Source organism: Balaenoptera physalus (genome assembly GCF_965194825.1).
Source record: "Balaenoptera physalus genome assembly, chromosome: 18".
Taxonomy (NCBI): Eukaryota; Metazoa; Chordata; class Mammalia; order Artiodactyla; family Balaenopteridae; genus Balaenoptera; species Balaenoptera physalus.
The window spans coordinates 73,239,419-73,258,718 of record NC_138899.1 but is presented as its reverse complement, the minus strand read 5'-3'; the positions used below and the strand labels follow the sequence as shown (position 1 = coordinate 73,258,718).

At 41.1% G+C, this 19,300-nt stretch overlaps 1 protein-coding gene across 5 annotated transcripts in view; it reads left to right on the top strand.

Annotated features, from left to right (window-relative positions):
* Nucleotides 1-19,300, top strand: part of FRY (FRY microtubule binding protein) — a 434,377-nt gene that overhangs the window by 103,317 nt on the left and 311,760 nt on the right. For 2 of the 5 annotated variants that reach the window (XM_082435479.1, XM_082435480.1), the window contains exon 2: nt 5,080-5,252. Coding sequence is in view for 3 of the 5 variants with exons in the window: in XM_082435473.1 (XP_082291599.1) it covers nt 4,954-5,000; nt 5,080-5,252 (220 nt within the window). In the remaining 2 variants the exon portion in view is untranslated. Of the gene's footprint in view, nt 1-4,593; nt 5,253-19,300 lie in introns of those variants that run through there. The other 3 variants (XM_082435473.1, XM_082435474.1, XM_082435475.1) reach the window with 3 other exon arrangements.

Below are 19,300 nucleotides of genomic sequence, written 5' to 3'. Positions count from 1 at the left end.
TGTATGTCTCATTTGTGGTGGTGTTTGAACAAATATGTAATAATGCCAACTTATAGTTTTTCCTTCTGTTCCCTATTTGCTAGGATTGCTCAATCTCAGTTTTTCAATGTCTGTAGTTTTGCATGATATAATGCCCCAGGGTAGGTACAGGATCGCTGTGCTTGCCATTTTGTGGGCATTTGGTGTGATGTCACGTCTTAGTGCCTTTGCACTGGTTCCCTTCATCTGCCTTGTGAACTCTCCTCTTCTCCCCTGAAAACGCTTCACTTCCCATTCCCCTCCCCATCAGGAAGAGCTGACCAAGTAGCTTTTTTTATGTCACCTCTGCACAGAGTGATCTCTGTGTTCCAGTAACTCGTTTGTTATAGGTCGTCTCCCTTCCTAGATGAAGAGGTTCTTGAGAGCAGAGACCTTGGACTTTGCATGGTGTCAGACACATAGTAGATGTGTCCACTCGGAGGGCTTGCCAAAGAGAAGGAACGAGGGAAGGAGAGAAGAAAATACCCTTCTAAGGAGCCCCTGAAGAATCTGAGCAGAAGGGACCTGAGACATAGGAGGAAAACAAGAGATAATAGTGTCATGGACGCCAAGGGAGCAGAGAATTTGAAGAGGGAAAGGAGGCTGGTCATTAGTGCTAATTGCCAGGGAGAACCAATGAGATAAGTACTGAAAATCTCCATTGTATTGTTAGGAACTGAGAAAAGATTTCCTCAGCCATGGTCACACCCTAGGTAATACTGCAGGTGTGTTAACAACACCAAGCAAAGACGTGTTGGCAGTAAGAGGTGGCAGGTGACCTCTCGGAGGGATGCATCAGTGGAGTTGCTTGGCTTGGTGATATCCTTCATTCTGACATTCTACACGATGATTTTTTTTTTTTTCCTGGTGGCAAACCCACTGAATAATTGGTCCTCTCAGTTTACAAACTGAATAAAGAGTTCAAAAATCAGAAATATTTGCAGGATATACAGTACAGCAGAGTCAGACTGAGATTTGGAAGCTAATCGGTTGAATCTTAACAGGCCTAAAATCTTGGTGGATCATTTCTCAAAAGGTGATAATGAGCAAGGTGGTTACAGTTGTAAAATTGTACAGTTCTCAACTTGCAGCCTTCTCAAAAAATCCAAATAATTTAGTAGTGCTATTTAAAAGCTATCAAAATTCACAAGGAAATTATAGCTGCAAATGAGGAAATAAATGTCTTTCTATGGAATATTTGAACATTCTAAGAGAAAGAAGACAGTGTCTTATTAGTAGGAGGAATAAAATGTTCATGAGATGGTAACAGCATTTAATAAAAAATACACAAGTTCTTAACAGAATAGAGTCACAGATGTAGAAAATAAACTTATGGTTACCAAGGGGGAAAACAGGGGAGGGATAAATTGGGAGACTGGGATTGACACATACACACTACTGTATGTAAAATAGATAACTAATTAGGACCTACTGTACTCAATACTCAGTAATGACCTATATGGGAAAAGAATCTAAAAAAGAGTGGATATATGTTTATGTATAACTGATTCACTTTGCTGTAGAGCAGAAACTAACACAACATTGTAAGTCAACTATACTCCAATAAAAATTAATTAAAAAAACAAAGAAAGCTCTAAGGCTTTTGGTACCACACAGATTAAATTTAATCCATTTTGGTAAAAAAAAAACAAAACAAAACACAAGTTCTTGAAGAATAAGAAATTAAAATAATTCAAAAGAGATTAATATATTGGATTTTTAGGAGAATGGAAACTTTTAAAACGTAATAGTTATTAAAGGTATAGGAATAGAAAATGTCCGGTTATATATTTTAAATTACTTAACTATGCTATAAGTTTCAAGATTTCTTTTAGCTCAGAGCCTAGTATATCATCATTCCTTTGACTACCTGAAAAAAAATGAAATTCCACTTTTGGCTGGTAGTATGAAGAGGGAGGAATGGACTTAACATTACAGTTTGTGAATATTCTCGTTTAGCCCAAACCAAGCTAAATTATTTGTGGCTGATTATCACTCATGTTGTCAGCCAATGTAAATATTTTGAAAAGAAAGTTTACTTTTTTTTATGTTCACAAATTTAATACTATTTTAAAATAAATAAAAATTGTCCTTTTTTTCATTACCCTAAAATTTGAATAATAGCAAATTCAAGCTGTTCTCACTTTTCTCTTTGAGAAAATATATTAAATGAGCTAGATTCATATCTGTTTATATTCCCAATGAGTGGAGAATAGTTGGGCAGGAGAGGAATTAAATTGCGCATATCAGGAACCCTGAGCCCTCTCTTACATCGTTTTATTTTTAGAGGATCAGGAGATTAGGGGCACCTTCACAAGTAGGGTAGGATTTTCTTCCCTAATTATGATTTAAATCTCAGGAAAATGGAATACGTTTATCTAAAATGCATTTTAATATGCAAAGTCTCAACATGAATACTTTATTATTAAAGCATAAATCGGAATTCTCCTTCTGTTTTTTCATACTTTCATTCCATGGATCTTAAAGATGTCCTGACAGCTGGGTTACACGGGGGAGGCCCAGTTACATGAGCCAGACCATTCCTCCCTCACTCAGTGATGCAATGGAAATCTGCCTAAAACCAAGAATTGTGTTAGGAAAATAGAGAAAGACTTTAGAGTTCTTTCAGATTTCATGTATACATTTAATAAGGCAACATGGTGTTCTTTTGTTTTGTTTTGGGTATGGTGTAGTTTTTTGTTTTTGTTTTTTTTTTTCAGTGTGGTGTAGTTTAAAGCATGGCCTTGGGCATAAGCGTTGGAGTCAGGTCAAAGCTGTGTTCAGATCTCTCCCCCAGTTCCCCGGGCATTTGGCAGTCTCAGTGTGCTCATCTGTAGAACAGGGCGATTAGGAAGAATCAATGAGATGATGCATGTGCAAAGCTTAGCACAGAACCTGGCTGGTGTTAAGCGTGCAGTAAACCACAGCTATTGTTACAATGCCTTCCAGATGCATACACTCTTAACCCTGTGTTTGCAGCCAGCCTCTCTAAGGTGCAGCTGTACCTGTTCCACACTCTGTGTGATAATAACACCTTTCCTCTAAGACTCCATTTCATCTCATACACACTCTTATTTAGCCCCATGGGGATACCGTGAATTGGGAAAGAAAGTCACTAAATAGCTAGACTTTCAGCTTGTCTTTTGCTAGATTTCTCGCTGTTAGCATCCAGTATTTTGTACCCTAGGGCTCTACCCTGTTAGGTATTCAAAACTTAAACAACATTCTTGAGATTTACATTATGGAAATGCATTCTTTCTCCTATTAAATCGTTATCTCAAACTTTAAGTAATGCTTTACTTTTTATTTCTTTACTAGAAAAAAAAATGTATCTTCATTAAGCTAAGGGAGATTCAAGAAGTCTCATGGGCTTTTCAGAATAGTTTTGTACAAGCCACTCATTGTTTTGAAGTTTGTGATACGTTCCAACTTGACAAAATAGTTTTAAGTCCTGCAAGGGAAATGGTGTAGATGTTTCTCAGAATTAGTAAAATAATTTAATAATCTAATATGCAAATAGCTTGCTGGATTATAATTATAATTTATGGGTTATAATGCAACCCTAATCTGGACACACTTGTTAAAAAAATACTTTTCTCTTCAGAAAATCTGTTGTAGTTTGAAGACCTATTTGCTAAAAGGAGAAACGAGAATGAAACTTATACTTGTGTTGAAGTGTATCCTCAGTTAGGTGAAAAGACCCAGCTCCTAAATTCTACCAAGTAATACAACCTACTTGGCAGCCAGGAAACCTAAGTAAACAGTGATTTCTGAAACAACCCCTAAATCCTTTATAATGGTATGTATCTACTGATTCCAGGCGCTGGGAAGAGAAAAGGCAGATTTTATCTTCTTTATCTTCTGACTCACACTGCAACCAGACAGAACATAAGAGGGGTGTGTGTGTGTGTGTGTGTGTGTGTGTGTGTGTGTGAGACCGAGACAGAGGAGGGGGTTGGGGAGAGGAGACCCAGCCCTGGGACATGAGGGAATAAATGATCGAGTTATGATTTCTGCACAGTCAGTTAAAGAAAAAAGGGCAGAACATTTCCACATAAATAGAGCAAGGGGGAAGGGAACAAAGGACACAAAATGCAAACTCTGGAAGAGAAAGAAAGAAAGTATGGGACGGGTCAAGCAGGAATCTAGTAAATGCTGCTTTTTCTCGGACCACCAAACCAGTTGACCACGTTAGTTGAGAGCAAGGCAGAATCCCCGCAAAGATCACAGAGTTTCCTTTCCCTTTGCTGAGTGGAGGCTGCCATCACTTATAGGTCACAGCTCATTTGCTAGACCTCTGACTTCGCCGCCAGACAGCTGACCTTTTCAAGAAGCCGTCTGCCAGGTGGAGCGCAGGATGGAAGGGGTGGGTGGGGAGCTGCGCTGGGTTCCCGGCACTGCTGCTAGGTACACGCCCACCACGGGTTCCTTCCTCATCTCCCCAACCATCTCTCATCTCCTTCGTCCAGCCAACTTCCAGTCGGCTGCCTGCCAGATAAGGAATTTAATAAAGACAGATGTTTGTTCTGCGTGTGTAGTTTGAAACAAAAAGGTAGGAGGAAATGTAAAATGTTTCCCAAAAGCTTGTAAAAAATCTTGAATAGTTTGGAAAGTAATAATAATTAGGCTTGCGATTTGCATAGGTATTCATTCTTAAAGAATAAGTTGTGTTTGCTTTATGACATCGCACTAATAAATAATACAGGTAATTTAGGGTAATGAATAAAACAGAAATTTCACACAGTAACCATCACTTTTATTACCCGTGTGCCACATCTGTTCAAATTCTTCAGTCTTCCGAACCTAATGATATTTTGGATCTCTCCTCCCTTGTGCTATTAGCTGTGGATAGGAGGGGCTCCTTCGTAATTCTACACCTGTTCAAGTACACGCCTATCAACTTGCTAAGCTTCCCAAACAAGTGCGGCGTAAAGCATGAGAACATCTGAATCTGGGGTGGAGACGCAGATGGCTGAGGCTGGGTTTGGCTTTTCAGATTTTGTTGAGAAAATCTAATGTATTTCCTACCATGGCAGTTGATGACGGCAATTTATATTCCAGGACGAAGAACAGACTAAATTCATCTCAAAATGATTGTAAATCATCAAGACGGAGTAGCCTGCCACCTGAACTACTCATAGGAAATGACATTAAAGGAAGACTTCAAAGAAACATTAAAAACTTGGAACCCATTCACCTGAGGCGCCCGAAAAAGAGACCATCCATATTTCCAGGTAGGATTTGTTTCAGTTGATGCCTGCCAGTTAAAAAAACAAACCAAAAGCAACAAGGACTGTATTTCGTTTGTAATGATCAGATGTGTTACATTTAAAATTAACTTGGGACATGTTTGAGAGCTTGAAGCAGCCAACTAAACATGTTTGAGTATAAAATATAGAACGATTCTTTCATCTGAAAGCACCCCCATCTTTTTTTCTTTTATTTTCTTTATTTATTTTCATATCTTTAAGGGTCTGTAAATAGGCGGCTGTTTTATTATCAGGCAGCAGGATCAGGGAACTGCTTTGCTTGCAATCCTGGAGAATTCCATGCTGCATTTCATTCTCTGGTGTATTTTCTTTATTTTGCAAGATTATTGGATTGTTGAGTGAAGCTGATATTTGTGTGCCCCAGAAATTAACACCATTAAATACTCCAATGCATGCTTCAAATTCCTGTCTTGCATCAGAGCCTAAAACATTTGTAGTAAAGGGCTCAATTAAACAATGTGGATGGTGAAATGTATTGGAGCACAGAAGACTCAGGGATTTCAATCTCGATAAAGAGACTCTGATGGCAGCTTTAGATGTCCATGCCTGGTATTAGAGGTGTGTAGCTTGTATAAGACACCTGTGATTGTGAACTCTCACTGAGGTGTCACTGGTGGGTGCGTGGTCACTGGAGAGGATGAATTATGTAGTCAACTTATTTCAATACTGTTTGCATTGGAATTTCCTAGAGAAACTGAAAGTGGCCTTTTTGTTGTGATTGATTGATTGGGGTCTTTAAGGAGGATAGATTAGACCCAACTGCTGAGGGCTAACTCTGTGAGGATAGAAAATAAACAAGAATAATTCATTCAAGCTTTACTTCATCATGAAAATGAAATGAACCCCCCTAACAGTTGAGTCTTTTTTAAAAATATTTATTTATTTATTTGGTTGTGCCAGGTCTTAGTTGCGGCATGCGAACTCTTAGTTGCGGCATGCACGTGGGATCTAGTTCCCTGACCAGGGATCAAACCTGGGCCCCCTGCATTGGGAGCGCAGAGTCTTATCCACTGCACCACCAGGGAAGTCCCACAGCTGAGTCTTTATATTGAGGTGGGAGCTCAATGGATTCTCGTCTAGACTGTGTCCCTAAATGGTCTCCAAGCCACCTCACCGACCCCTGTGGCCTTCAGGGACATTATTTTTTCTGCCTATTTCTGCTGCCATTCCCCTCCTTGGGGACAGCAACAGGAGATGAACTCTTAACATCCTCCCTATCTGCTAGGGTCTCCAGTTGACAAGGTAGAGAGTTGCTTGCCCAAAGTTTGAACAATAGTGGCTACTTTTTTTTCTAAATTCCCTTTCACATGAACCACAACTTCATTGTCATGTAGGTCTCACTAACTTCTTTTTACAGTGGTTGACTTAGAAATGCCACCAGGCTGCAAATCCCACCACAGCTCCTAAACATCAGCTGAAAACAGAAATGTACGTAGGTTGTGATAACCATTCCTGTTATATGCTGTGTGGTTACACATAAAGAGTGGATATAATGTGGGACCTGAGCATCAGAGAAATTAAGACGCAACTCAAAATTAATAACTGGCAAAACTACGGGTCAAACGTGGGTCTTTTAACTCCAGTGTTGAAGCTGTTTCCCTCTATTACCCTGCGCTGCGTTGTCAACTGTTGTTCTCATTTGTCTGATGAGATGCAAGATTGAAGACATGTCAGCGTTCCGATGTGCATTCACTCTGACCCTTACGTACACACAACTTTATCCTCTCTCTCAAGTCTCCTGTTTTCAGCCCTGCACTGAATGATTGACTGATGGGTTGATCAGCTCATTCATTCACTCATGAAATATTCATTTAGTTCTTGAGCTGGTCTAGGGTGGACCTTGAAGAACCGAGCTACATGTTACTCTTGTGTTCTTATCTCCTGTTTCTCCTCTAAGGGCCGTCTCACACTGCAGATAGTTATCTACCCAAAATGCAAATATGTTTGGTTCATTCCCTTACAATTCTTCAGTGGCTACCCTCGCTCTTCGGATAAAGTCCAGACTCTTTAAAGTGAAGTACACGAGACTGCCTACCTGGACACTACTTCCGTCCCCGGCGCATCTCTTTGCTCTCGTCCCCTTGCAGTCCTGCAAACTCAGCCAACTTCAGATCCCTGTGGTCCATCATGCTTGCTCTTCTAGGGTAGGTGCTATATAAGCTACCTGCATAGTCTCACTCAACTAATTCCTACCTTGGCTTCAGGTGTCAGCTTGACAGCCTTTGTAGGGAATGTCTAGGAAGTTTTCCTGACCCTCTCATCTGGGTGGGGTCCATTCTCCGTCCTTCTCATAACACCTGGACTTTGCCCTATCACAGCACTTATCACGTTGTATTGTAATTATCTGTTTACTTGTCTGTATCTTCCACTAGCCAGTGAGCCAGGGACCATATCAGTCTTGTTAACCATTGTGTCCTTTGTACCTATCACAATGCTTGGCACATAGCATGAACTAATAAATATTTATTCAGTTGACTCAAATCGTGCTGGACAGAATGAACTCTTGGCATGCCTTGTATGCTCTGCTTTCTTCCACTTTCGCATCCTCCCTCACCTCCCAACACACCCACAGGTGCACACACACACGCCTGTGTTCCTGTTATGCCCTTTCTTCCATTCTCCACCTGGGCTCCGAGGCCTAATTCAAGACTTCTGCCTTCTGTAATCACCCAGTCTTCCGATCTCTTTGAGTTCTCCTTTAATGCCTACCACCCACCTCCTTGGCCTCAGTACTGCATAAAGAGCCCTTCCCTTTCTTCCTGGGATGGTGTTCAATTGTCTTAGTTTGTGAAAGGGTTCAGTGGTCACTTTGTCACTTTGTGGCAACTAAGTTTCTATTTGTATAGAAACTCTTTGAAAACAGGGGCAATATCTTATATGGCCCAATTGTATCGGAGAGGGAATTGCACATAGTAGGTGGTCAGTTAACATCTGGTGGTGAATTAACTAATTTGCTGTGAGGCTGTGTCCATCCTGTGGGGCCTATCTGATTCTAGCTCCAGGAAAGAACTAGTTGGCAGTAGAGACTATCAAAGGGGAAGGTCTTAATACTGATTTTCATCACCATAGGAACTCCTGGTGGGGGAAATGCAGGTACCCCTTGTCTCAGTGTGTAATTCATTTGTTAAAACATGTGTTAGGATTCTGCTATATGCCAGGATCTATTCTAGACCTTGGGAAGAGAGCAGAAAATAAGACAGTTTCTTATGTAGCTGATGGGAAAGAATTTTCCTAGCAGGATGCCTTGCATATTGTGCAACCCAATAAATACCTCTTGAGAAAAGGAGTGAAGGGGGTACCATACTCACAGCAGTGAATCTTAAAAAACAAAACCAATACATTTATTTATTTATTTATTTATTTATTTATCTACAGAGAGCTCTATGTCAGAGGAGCTAGTTAGAGTAGCAAGTATTAAATTTATTTATTTATTTATTTATGGCTGTGTTGGGTCTTCGTTTCTGTGCGAGGGCTTTCTCTAGCTGTGGCAAGTGGGGGCCACTCTTCATCGCGGTGCGCGGGCCTCTCACTATCGCGGCCTCTCTTGTTGCGGAGCACAGGCTCCAGACGCGCAGGCTCAGCAGCTGTGGCCCACGGGCCCAGTTGCTCCGCGGCATGTGGGATCTTCCCAGACCAGGGCTCGAACCTGTATCCCCTGCATTGGCAGGCAGACTCTCAACCACTGCGCCACCAGGGAAGCCCCCACCAATACATTTAAAAATCATATTTTTATGATTTTTACAAAAACATCAAAAACTAACCGTTTTTCTTCCCTTGAAGAAGCCTCAACCGTAGAACTAGCTTGAGTTGTTCGGTTGAAGTTCTTCCATCTCGGCTTCACCAGACCGGGCATTAAGAGTGTAGGTAGGTCTCTAGCGGGCGCTAGCCTTGCTTCCTCGTCCTCCTGAAAGAACTCCAGCAGCTCCAGAGCAGAGGGCTCAGCTCTGTGAAAGAAAGCAAAGGAGGAGAGAGATGTGGTCCTTACACATACCCCATCCATAGGCGCGTCAGATTGAAATGAGCATCTCATCCTGCACCTGGAAGAAAGCGGGGCTCAGGTGCCAGGTGTCATGGGTTGTTCACTCAGCACTCGTAAGCAGGCAAGTTGGTGTGTTTGATCAGCTCATTCTTAAAATATCCTACTGATTTTACGATCATCTGTTTGAAAAGCAGGGAGCCATCTGCTTGGAGGAAACAGGCAGTTCCATGTACTTCCTTGTTGCTTAGTCAGAGGATGAGTGTGGGACCTTGAGGAGGAGGGCCCTCTGGTCAGGACTCACACGGCAGATAGGCCAGCACGTAAGCTAACCTCCATTCTCATTTTTTCAGTCAGTTCTGTTCCAAAGGGATGTTTTTAAAAAAATCGTAAACAATCTAAAAAAAGTTATTTAAAATCATTTTAATAAAAAAAACAGATTTTGAACATTTTCTAAAGTAGAACTGCTTTTTTTTTTTTTCTTGCTGTTATGTAGGAGTTTATTGGAAACACAGGGAAGTAGTAAGAACACTGGCAGCTAGATGGTTCTGGCCTCCCTGAGGGTGGCCAGAAGGAGACAGCGCAGCTGGGCAGTTGGGTTGGGGCTCCCTCCTGGGCGCCTGCTTATCCCAGGCACAGGGAAAGACACTCTGTAATTAAGCCTGCCTCCTCCAGTTTTGCGCTCCATGTTAGAATTCTGTCACTCTGGGGACTTTCCTGGCTTCGCCTTCCAATGCAGGGGGGGCGGGTTCGATCCCTGGTCGGGGAACTAAGATCCCACATGCCTCGCGGCCAAAAACCAAAACATAAAACAGAAGCAATATTGTAACAAATTCAATAAAGACTTTAAAAATGGTCCACATCCCCCCAAAAAAAAAAATCTTTAAAGAATAAAAAAAAATTCTGTCACTCAGGATCCCTGCTGAGTAGTGATTTGATGACGTTCGAGCAGGGCCTTCCAGGGACAAGGAGGACGGGGGAGGACCTCCTTAAAGTCGCGCTGTAAACAGTGCTTCCCGGGATTGTGTGCAGTTGGATTTGGTGGCTCCTCCTGGTGATGACAGGACCCATGTTTCGTACACCTGGGTGTCTTTGATGTGGGAGGTGCCCTGGAGGTGGTGAGGTGTGCAGGCAGGGTGGAGGCGCGTGAGAAGGACCATGTCACGACCTCTCCGGAGCTGCACCCCCGTCCATCTGGTGGTGTGACTTCCTACCACGGCTGCTTCCAGAGGTGGCTGTGCTCAGGGCCTAAGACAAGGGAGCCTCAAAGGCACGGGTCTGAACTTGTGCTCTCATGAAAGGATTTCAGACAAAGGATTTCACCAAGGAAGTGTCTACCTCACAACTGGGTTCACGTTCTGATCCCCCATCTTACTAAACGTGTATTGGACGAGTCACTTGATCCCTGGGAACCTGTTTATTTCTTCATCTGTGAAATGGGAGTGAAAACACCAGTGTCACAGGGTTACATGAAATGCACATGAGATAGTACCTGACGATGAAATGATACACAGCTGGAATTGACTGTGTTCGCTTATTCTTTGTTGATATCAAAGGTTTCGTTTCACATAATTTGTACTTTACACGGGTGGGTGGTAAGTGTAATTGGAACACTTTTGCAAATCTTCATAGATGGAAAGTTATCCTAAGTCGTCAATCAAACCCTCTGCTAAGGTAAATTCTATATGAGACACCACTAAAAGACCTATTAATTTTCCATGAAAAGAGGGTAACATGGAAGCTCTTCTTAATAATAAAAATATCCATATATTTTCTCAACATGAACCCATTAAACTTGAGAGTATTGTCATGTCAGGCCTCTGAAAATTGTTCTGTATTAGAAACAACACTATCTGTGATTTCAAAACTTACTTGTGTTTAATGATTTTGCCTAACTTTGTCTAACACCTTGCTTTTGGAAATTCAGCTTAGGCTTTTTTTTTTTTTGGTTGCACCACGTGGCATGTGGGATCTTAGTTCCCCGACCAGCGATCTAACCTGTGCTCCCTGCAATGGAAGCATGGAGCCCTAATGACTGGACCACCAGGGAAGTCCCAGCTTAGGCTTTTCTTTGAACTAAAAGTTGGAATAGGACGGTAGTTCATTCACAATTACATATAATATATAGCTTATATATAAGATTATAAATGAATTCACCACTTGAAATTAATCTTTTTAAATATTAGGAGTATTTAGACTTCCAAAAGTTTTGAAAGTCAATGTCTGACATTTTGATTTAAAATATTTAAAATATTTATAGCATTTCTTACTCAAAAATACTAATGCAACAAAAACTGAGGTATCCTGTTTCCTTAAATAATCGTATTTGTTTTTTGGACAGGTTTATTCAGGGAGGTGAAATTTCTGTTCTTGTTTTGCTTTGTTTTTTTTTCTAAAAAGAAACAAAACCAAAAACTTTTAATGAGGATATTAGTGGTAACCCAGTTACTTTTAAGGAAAACAAAAATGCTAATACTAGTCACATGTGTGATAAACCAAGGGAAATATGTTTTACCTTTATGCAGGGACACAGAATAAGCAGAAAGCATTAGATTTACGGCTTGACTTCAGGCTTTTTCTCCTTGTCATAAAAAAATAAATACAAATATGCGGTTCTGAATACAGGACTTACGATATAAGTATATTGAGAAGTGGCTTAAATGCTCCTGTTCTGAAAGCAGTTCATTTCCATTTGCTGATCTATAGCAAATGTATAACTTTTCAGATTTGAGAGCTCCCACACACTTTAAATCTAACACTCTAAGGTCTAGTAGTTACATCTAGACTATGAAAAGATTGTGTTTTTACATCCACATAACTTTATATTTACTCAAGATACTTCAGTGATAATTTTAAGCGTTTTAATTGTTTTCATAAATAATGTACTTTTAACAAATATTTAGCAGGGTGTATGGCCATCCAGTTACTCAGTTATGCAGAGAAATGACCATACCCCAACATTCTTTTGCTTCAAATACTTTGGGACTCTGTACAGAATGTTTACCTTCAAATTTTAATTAGAATATCTCCAGCATTTCTTTAAAATCTAGGAGCTTAAACAGGTAGTCATTTTTGGGTGACATGCATGTAAAAACTCTCATTACAAGATGGTCAGAGTGTTTTAGGTCACGATTTCCAAACCTTTCCATCCTAAGCGGGGCATGAGTTAATTTTTTTGTGCCAAACAACAGATTATCAGATTTACCTTTGAACATCCTGGGAGTTCAGAGCACAGAGATGGAGGAACCACAAAGGTGGTGTATACTTTTGTCAGTAGATCAGATTTCTCCATGGTGCTCCCTCAGCTGTCAAATCATGCTCTTCTCTCCTACCCTGATACTTAAGAAAGACTAAGTCATCTCGATGGATAATCAATACTGGATGGCGTTTTGGAGTAATTATGGGTCAGAAAGATTCAATTCAAAGAAACATTCTTTAATTTTAAGTATCAAAATAGTGCCCAAGGATAAATGGAAGATATGCATATGAGGAAGACTACAACATCTATTCAACAAAAATCTAAGCTATCTTGCTGAATGAATACTAGATGCAAAATACTGCGAAGGACGGGTTGATGGGTAAGACATTGATACACAGCAATTTGTTCTCCTTTCTAATTTTTTACTAGGAGAGCAGGGTGCACTAATTTGGGTGTTCATGCTTCTCTGGCACAAGTGTTTAAGCTCTGTGTTGCACCAGCTAATGGCAATACTGATACCGTCTCATCCGGCACAGAAGCCCTAATTGGCAGTGAAGCATCTCCCTACAGGAAAGTCCCAGGGGATCTTAATTGTCCTCTGCATCAGGGTTTCTTTGCTGGGGGATTGTTTACCTTTTGTAAATTGTGGCTCTTCTGCACCCTCTAAAACACTTCTGGCCTGATCAGTCGCCTGGACTTGAGTTTTTTCAGCTCAGGAACCTGAGGACAATGAGGAAAGAATACCAGGGCCTGAGTTCAGATCCAGCTCTGGGAAGGACAGGTGGAAGAAAGCCACGCCCTTCCCTAAGCTCTGGGCCTCTGGGCAGGGCAGGCAGATCCTGGGGCACTGCTGGCATCTCTGTGCTCCCCTTCAGGCCACACTCCGCTGATCTCCCTCATCCGGGCTGGAAACAAAATAAAGATCAAGCCTCCTGGACGCCAAAAAAAAAAGCAAAAACAAAACTCAGTGGGAAAGGGTTATAAATCGAGTGTTCCTCCCCAGGGCCCAGCTCAGGAAGGGTTTCCAGTCTTCTGAGATTTTCAAACGTTTGTACAACTAAGGGAATATTAACTGAGCAACTTAGGGCATTCATTTTCAATTAACTGTGCAAATGCAAATTACTGGAGAAGGTTTTTCAGAATCCACAGGCACCAGCCCTGGAGATTTGATTGAGGAAGTCTAGGCTGGGGCTGGGCTTCTAACCGCTTTGTGAAAATTATCCCCAGGTATATGGGATGTTTGTCCCATTCCCCTAGTTGAGAACTGCAGACTTAAAGGAAGTGGAAAAGATCCTCAAAGATCAAAGTCATTCTTAAACTGTCCCCTGCTTCACATGTAGGAAGCGGTAGGCATCTATTCATGGCAGGCCCCCGGCCCTGCCCCTTGTCATTCAGTCCCCTCTCCCACACACCCAGCCACCACCACCCTCAAAGGTCAGTGTGTTCTTGGGCAGGAAGAGAACCTGTATTTTCTCTCCTAATAGTACCTGGATTTGAGTTCCATTATATACAGGCTTCCTCCTGGTTCCCCCTCATAATCTTACATACTACCCATCTAGGTCTTTGTTCTAACCTCTGCTCACATCAGAGGGTAAAACACTAGGACTGTTTCTGCCACCTCTTGATCAATTTTTAAAATGTTAACGATGTGCTGAATGTTTGTGTACCCCCCCAGAATCCATATGTTGAATAATCCCCAATGGGATGGCATTTGGAGATGCGGCCTTTGGGAGGCAGTTAGGTCATGTGGGTGGAGCCCTTATTAATGGGATTAGTACCCTTGTGAAAAAAGACAGGAGAGAGATGATCTCTCTCGATTTCTCTTTCTCTGTCTGCCATATGAGGACACAGAGAGAAGTCAGGAAGAGGGTTCTCACTAGACACCAAATCAGCCAGCACCTTGATCGTGGACTTCCCAGCCTCCAGAACCGTGAGATGTAAATGTTTGCTGTCAAAGCCACCCGGTCTATAGTAATTGGCTATAGCAGCCTGAACTGACTAAGCCAATTGGATGAATGAGAAATAATTGAGTCCGTAAGAGAAGAAAAACTTTTAATACAACAAACAATACAAGTAATATAATAAAATATAGAAATGTTCAATGAATGAAAGTTGATGAATATCATGCACGATACTTAGTGCTGCACAGAAATTGCATTATTCAGAAATAAACTATAGCGACTTATTTTCTTTTGTTATTGAATCACATCCATCCAAAATAAATAGCAGTTGGGCAACTTCTCAAAAGAAATATTGCCAAAATGTAATTACTTTTAATAAAGATGCCACAAATTACTACATAATTATTTAAACAAAAGGCAATGCAGTTTTGGAAGACTGTAAACATCCCGATGTTGTGACCTTGTACTTTGTCTTAATTTCTGCTGAATTAGAAAGGGCTTTGCTGTTTCAAATATACCCATGCTATTATTCAGTCCTTCAGCAAAAAAGTAGGTGACTAAAGTCTGTGTGCTTAACCATGCTTGACGAATATTTATAATGATAGAAGCCATTTTACTGGTGGTAAATCAGCTTCTGATTTCCACACCAAACACTCCCACAAGCACAAACATGGTTGGGCAGGAGGCAGGGAAGTGGTCTAGAATCATATCCTTCATGGACAACCTGAAATGAAACTGCAAAATCTCCATCAATGGGGTGATAGTTGGGGGTAAGGGGGTACAGAGTGAAGCCCAGAAGGAATTTATCTAACATGCTCAGCGGAGGAAACTTAAGAAGAAAAAAAGAAGCAAAAAGAAAATAATGTTACACTTACATCTGTCCCCCACAGCAGGGAATTTGTGGGGTGGTTTTTATTTTGAAAACTTTACTGCTATGAATGGGGCAAAATGACTTGCAGAAATGAAACTGTGTTTGGTGCTTGCCTCTGTGGAGTGGGGAAGCTCCCTGAATGTCACCGAGATGGTGAAGAGGGAGGGTGGTGGCAGGAGTGTAATCCTTGTTTATTTGATAAGTAATGGTTCTCTCTTTAAAAGGCTCTTTTAAAGTTTCCCGACCTTGAAAATAACGATGAGTGAACACAAGACTAGATAGAGTGAGACAGAAAGAGTGGAAAGTTTCTGTTCCATCCTCTCCCCAAGACAGCAACGGATTCTATATCTCTATCCAACCGCTGCCTCGGGGGATTGACTTATAGGAAACTGAAGCGGTGGGAGGGAGACAGAGCAGCCGGGAAGAGTCCACTGGCTTCTCCTCATTGCCACACTGCTCCTTGAAAGGCTCCCCAGCTCAACCCGCACATTATTGCTTTAAAACAATGTTAGGATCTAGCTCAGTCGTATTTGCGCAGCAGAGATAGAAATGACCAACATATGAGCTGCTGATGTTTAGACAGAAGCCCAGCATTGCACGTTGCTTTCATTAAGTTGGAAAATACCGTGCGTAGACGTTGATGAAAAATTTACTCAAAAATCCACCACACTCTTTCAGGGGCTACAGTACAGGGGTACATATATGGTACTGCTTCTTTAAAGTGTGGACATTTGAGATTAACACTGTAAAATAGATTAATATGTAATTGTTGTACACAAAATACAGGTTAATCAGCCGACTGGAATTCTGTCCCTGCTCTGGACCAGAGTGTTTACAAGCCTGGGATCTTGCTTACTGTACAGTACAGTTATCATATTAACATCCCACATTGCTGTATGCGACTCATTGCTACATGGAATGGCTCATAACATCTGTTTAAAAGCAGCATAAGAAACTATTGCATAGTTTAGGACGTTAAGTTTTAAAAGTTATAAAATGTTGTGAATTTCATCCCAAGTGCCAATATTTCTCCAATCAATTTTTTAAAAAAAATCATACTTCAACATTGGTAGTAAAGAGATTATTTTTGAATTTTATTTTTTTTTGTACAGCAGGTTCTTATTATTTATTTATTATTATTATTTTTTTAAAGAGCTCCTGACTTATTTATTTATTTATTTATTTATTTTATTTTTTTTGGCTGTGTTGGGTCTTCGTTTCTGTGCGAGGGCTTTCTCTAGTTGTGGCAAGTGGGGGGCCACTCTTCATCGCGGTGCGCGAGCCTTTCACTGTCGCAGCCTCTCTCGTTGCGGGGCACAGGCTCCAGACGCGCAGGCTCAGTAGTTGTGGCTCACGGGCCCAGTTGCTCCGCGGCACGTGGGATCCTCCCAGACCAGGGCTCGAACCCGTGTCCCCTGCGTTGGCAGGCGGATTCTCAACCACTGCGCCACCAGGGAAGCCCTCCAATCAGTTTTTAAGGAATATGATAAGATGAGAAGTATACCTCACTTTCAAAATATTTTAATTTCATCATTGGGAAAATTGGAAGGACACCCATTTTAAAGTCGTGGGAATTCTTCAAGCTTCGATCGTGCCAATTCTGGGCATTAATGAGCTAATTCAACTTTTTGGTCATCATTGCTATTGTTTTATTCAATGAGAGGGCATCTTAGAAGACTTATGGTGTTTCCCCAAAAGTTGAATTCTTAATTCCTTGCTAATTATTCATCTTATAGATACGTCTTTGAGTCCTGGGATTTACTGTTTTTTCAGAGCTCAGACTGCAAAAAGTGCTTGGTGGTTGTGTTGTTGAAGAACTTAGACAAGCATATAACTCACTTGACAGGGAGCACAGTGGAAAATCAGAGCATCGTTGAATTATGGATCGGAAAGAAATCTTAGAGAGCATCTAATTCAATGCACTCATTTTACAGATGAAGAAATACAGACCTACACAGACAGCTTACATTGAGGGTCTCCTGCTTCCCAGCATAATCTTTATGAGATCATCAGCAAAACCTAGTTTTAGAACCTCTGGGGTCATTTTTTGTGAACAAGAAAGTGAGGAGAAAATGATGCCCACAGCTTTCCTTGTGGGTCCCAGAGGCAAGCAATCCACGCACCAGCCTGTGTTTATCCAGCCTCCACACACCCACCCTTCTGCACAGGACACTGCAGTGGAGAGGCAGGGCAGGGGGAGGTTGAAGCTTTAAAAGGTACATGTCAGTCACAGGTGGTGACACACCCAGCTGAAGGGCGAGCCTGGTCCCGTGCACGGCATCAAGATCTCAGCTGGCTTTATTTTTCATTCTGTCCTTAAGAGATGAAAAGTCTGTTTCTTTGATGAAAGGAATCAAGCGAGAGAGGGGGAATTTTAGTTTTGGGAAACTTTTGTTCAAGGAAATGCACAGGAAACATGATTGCCCTCAGAGATGTGATCCAGAGGAAAACCTAGACCCTATATAAACATGTCTTTTGTGGGGGGAAAGCTGTAGGAATATCTTCCTCTTGAACGGTGAAAAGGTCTGCTAAATTGTCATTGTCCTCACAGACTAAGATCACCATTCCCGTGTCACAGTGGGGAAGCTAAAGCATATGGAAATACTCTGTTCAATGTTAGGAGAGCAAATTTGAGACAAGATAAGATTTCACAACTTTTCAGTTTCAAGTTCTCCTTCACCAAATATTCTCTGAGGTTTATTCCATTCTCATGTTCAGAAAGTTATAACCCAAAGCAGCTTTAAAACCCTATATCTTAGTGATTGAACAAAAAATGTATATATCTCTTTTTTCCACACAGGGTATAACCAAATCCCTAATTAAAAATCAGTTAATAAGACCCCTGATTAAAGGGGCATCGAAGGTGAACAGTAGACGTAGCCTGACTGAGCTTGTGGAGCAGCTGTGCGCCTGCATCTATCATTGAGAAGGAAATACTTTGCTCAATTGAGGGAAATGTATTACTTTTTAAGGTTGTCAGGGCTCAATTTAATCTTTGAGAAATAGGTCACCCTGTTGTTTTGTGTGGTCCTCAGTTTAAAAAATTATCTAACAGCAGGTTCTATACCTCTGAAGGGGTATGTAATAAATAATCATTACTTTGGGAAAAGGATTCTAGAAGAGCTCAAAATAAAGCAAAAAAAGGTTTTTTTTTTTAAAGCTAATTTCTTCTAAGCACTAGGGTTTGAAAATACAGAAGATTTTTTTTTTTTTTCTGTTTTAAAGTTTTAAAGTAATAGAAGGAGAAGATCATATAACCTCACGTAACCTAAAAGTCAGCTGGGAGCAATTTGCTCTTAAAATTTAAGTAAAGATTGATCAAGCGTCCATGCCAATACCTACAGAAAGTCCCAGGCCCAGCCCCCAGATCTCTGTAACTTCAGAGATACTGTCCTTCTGCTTAAGTTCCTGCTTCTGCTAACGTTTTGTTTGTTTGTTCTTTTTTGCCATTTATGGATTTTCCCATTATCTTCTTATGCTGTGTGGATTCAGAAGGGAAGTTCAGCGTCTTTCCTTGATTTCCACAAACAAAAACTCAACCATAAAAGCCTGTGTGTATAGCAGATTCTGTGGATGTCCAGAGAGACAAAGAGGATGTAGGTTTTAGATATTCATTCAGCACAGACAACGCTGATTTAATATTAGATGTCCCTGTTCTTGAAAAGCCCTTTCAGCCACCCTGACATTTGAGATTTCTCAGTGCCTACTCTACCAGTATTCTTAACCCCTGGACATCTTGGTGACTTCTTTCTTCTTTTCTTTTCCCATCGATTCTTTCAAATTCCTTTCTACCACACCATCCCCAGAATTTCATGTTCTTCTCCCTCTGTCATATAGAGCAACTCTGATCTTACCAGCTCCTACCCCCAGCTCTTCCTTTGGCCTATCACAGCACATCCAAAACCAATCTAGGTGTTCATGAAAATCAAAGGGCCATCTGAGATTACTTCCTTTAAGCCCATGGTCATCATAAGGCTACATAAGAACCATCTCAAATTTTGTTAAAATTAAATTCAGATACTGGCTCATCTGGTTTGGGGTTGGCCTGGGAGTACTTACTATTAA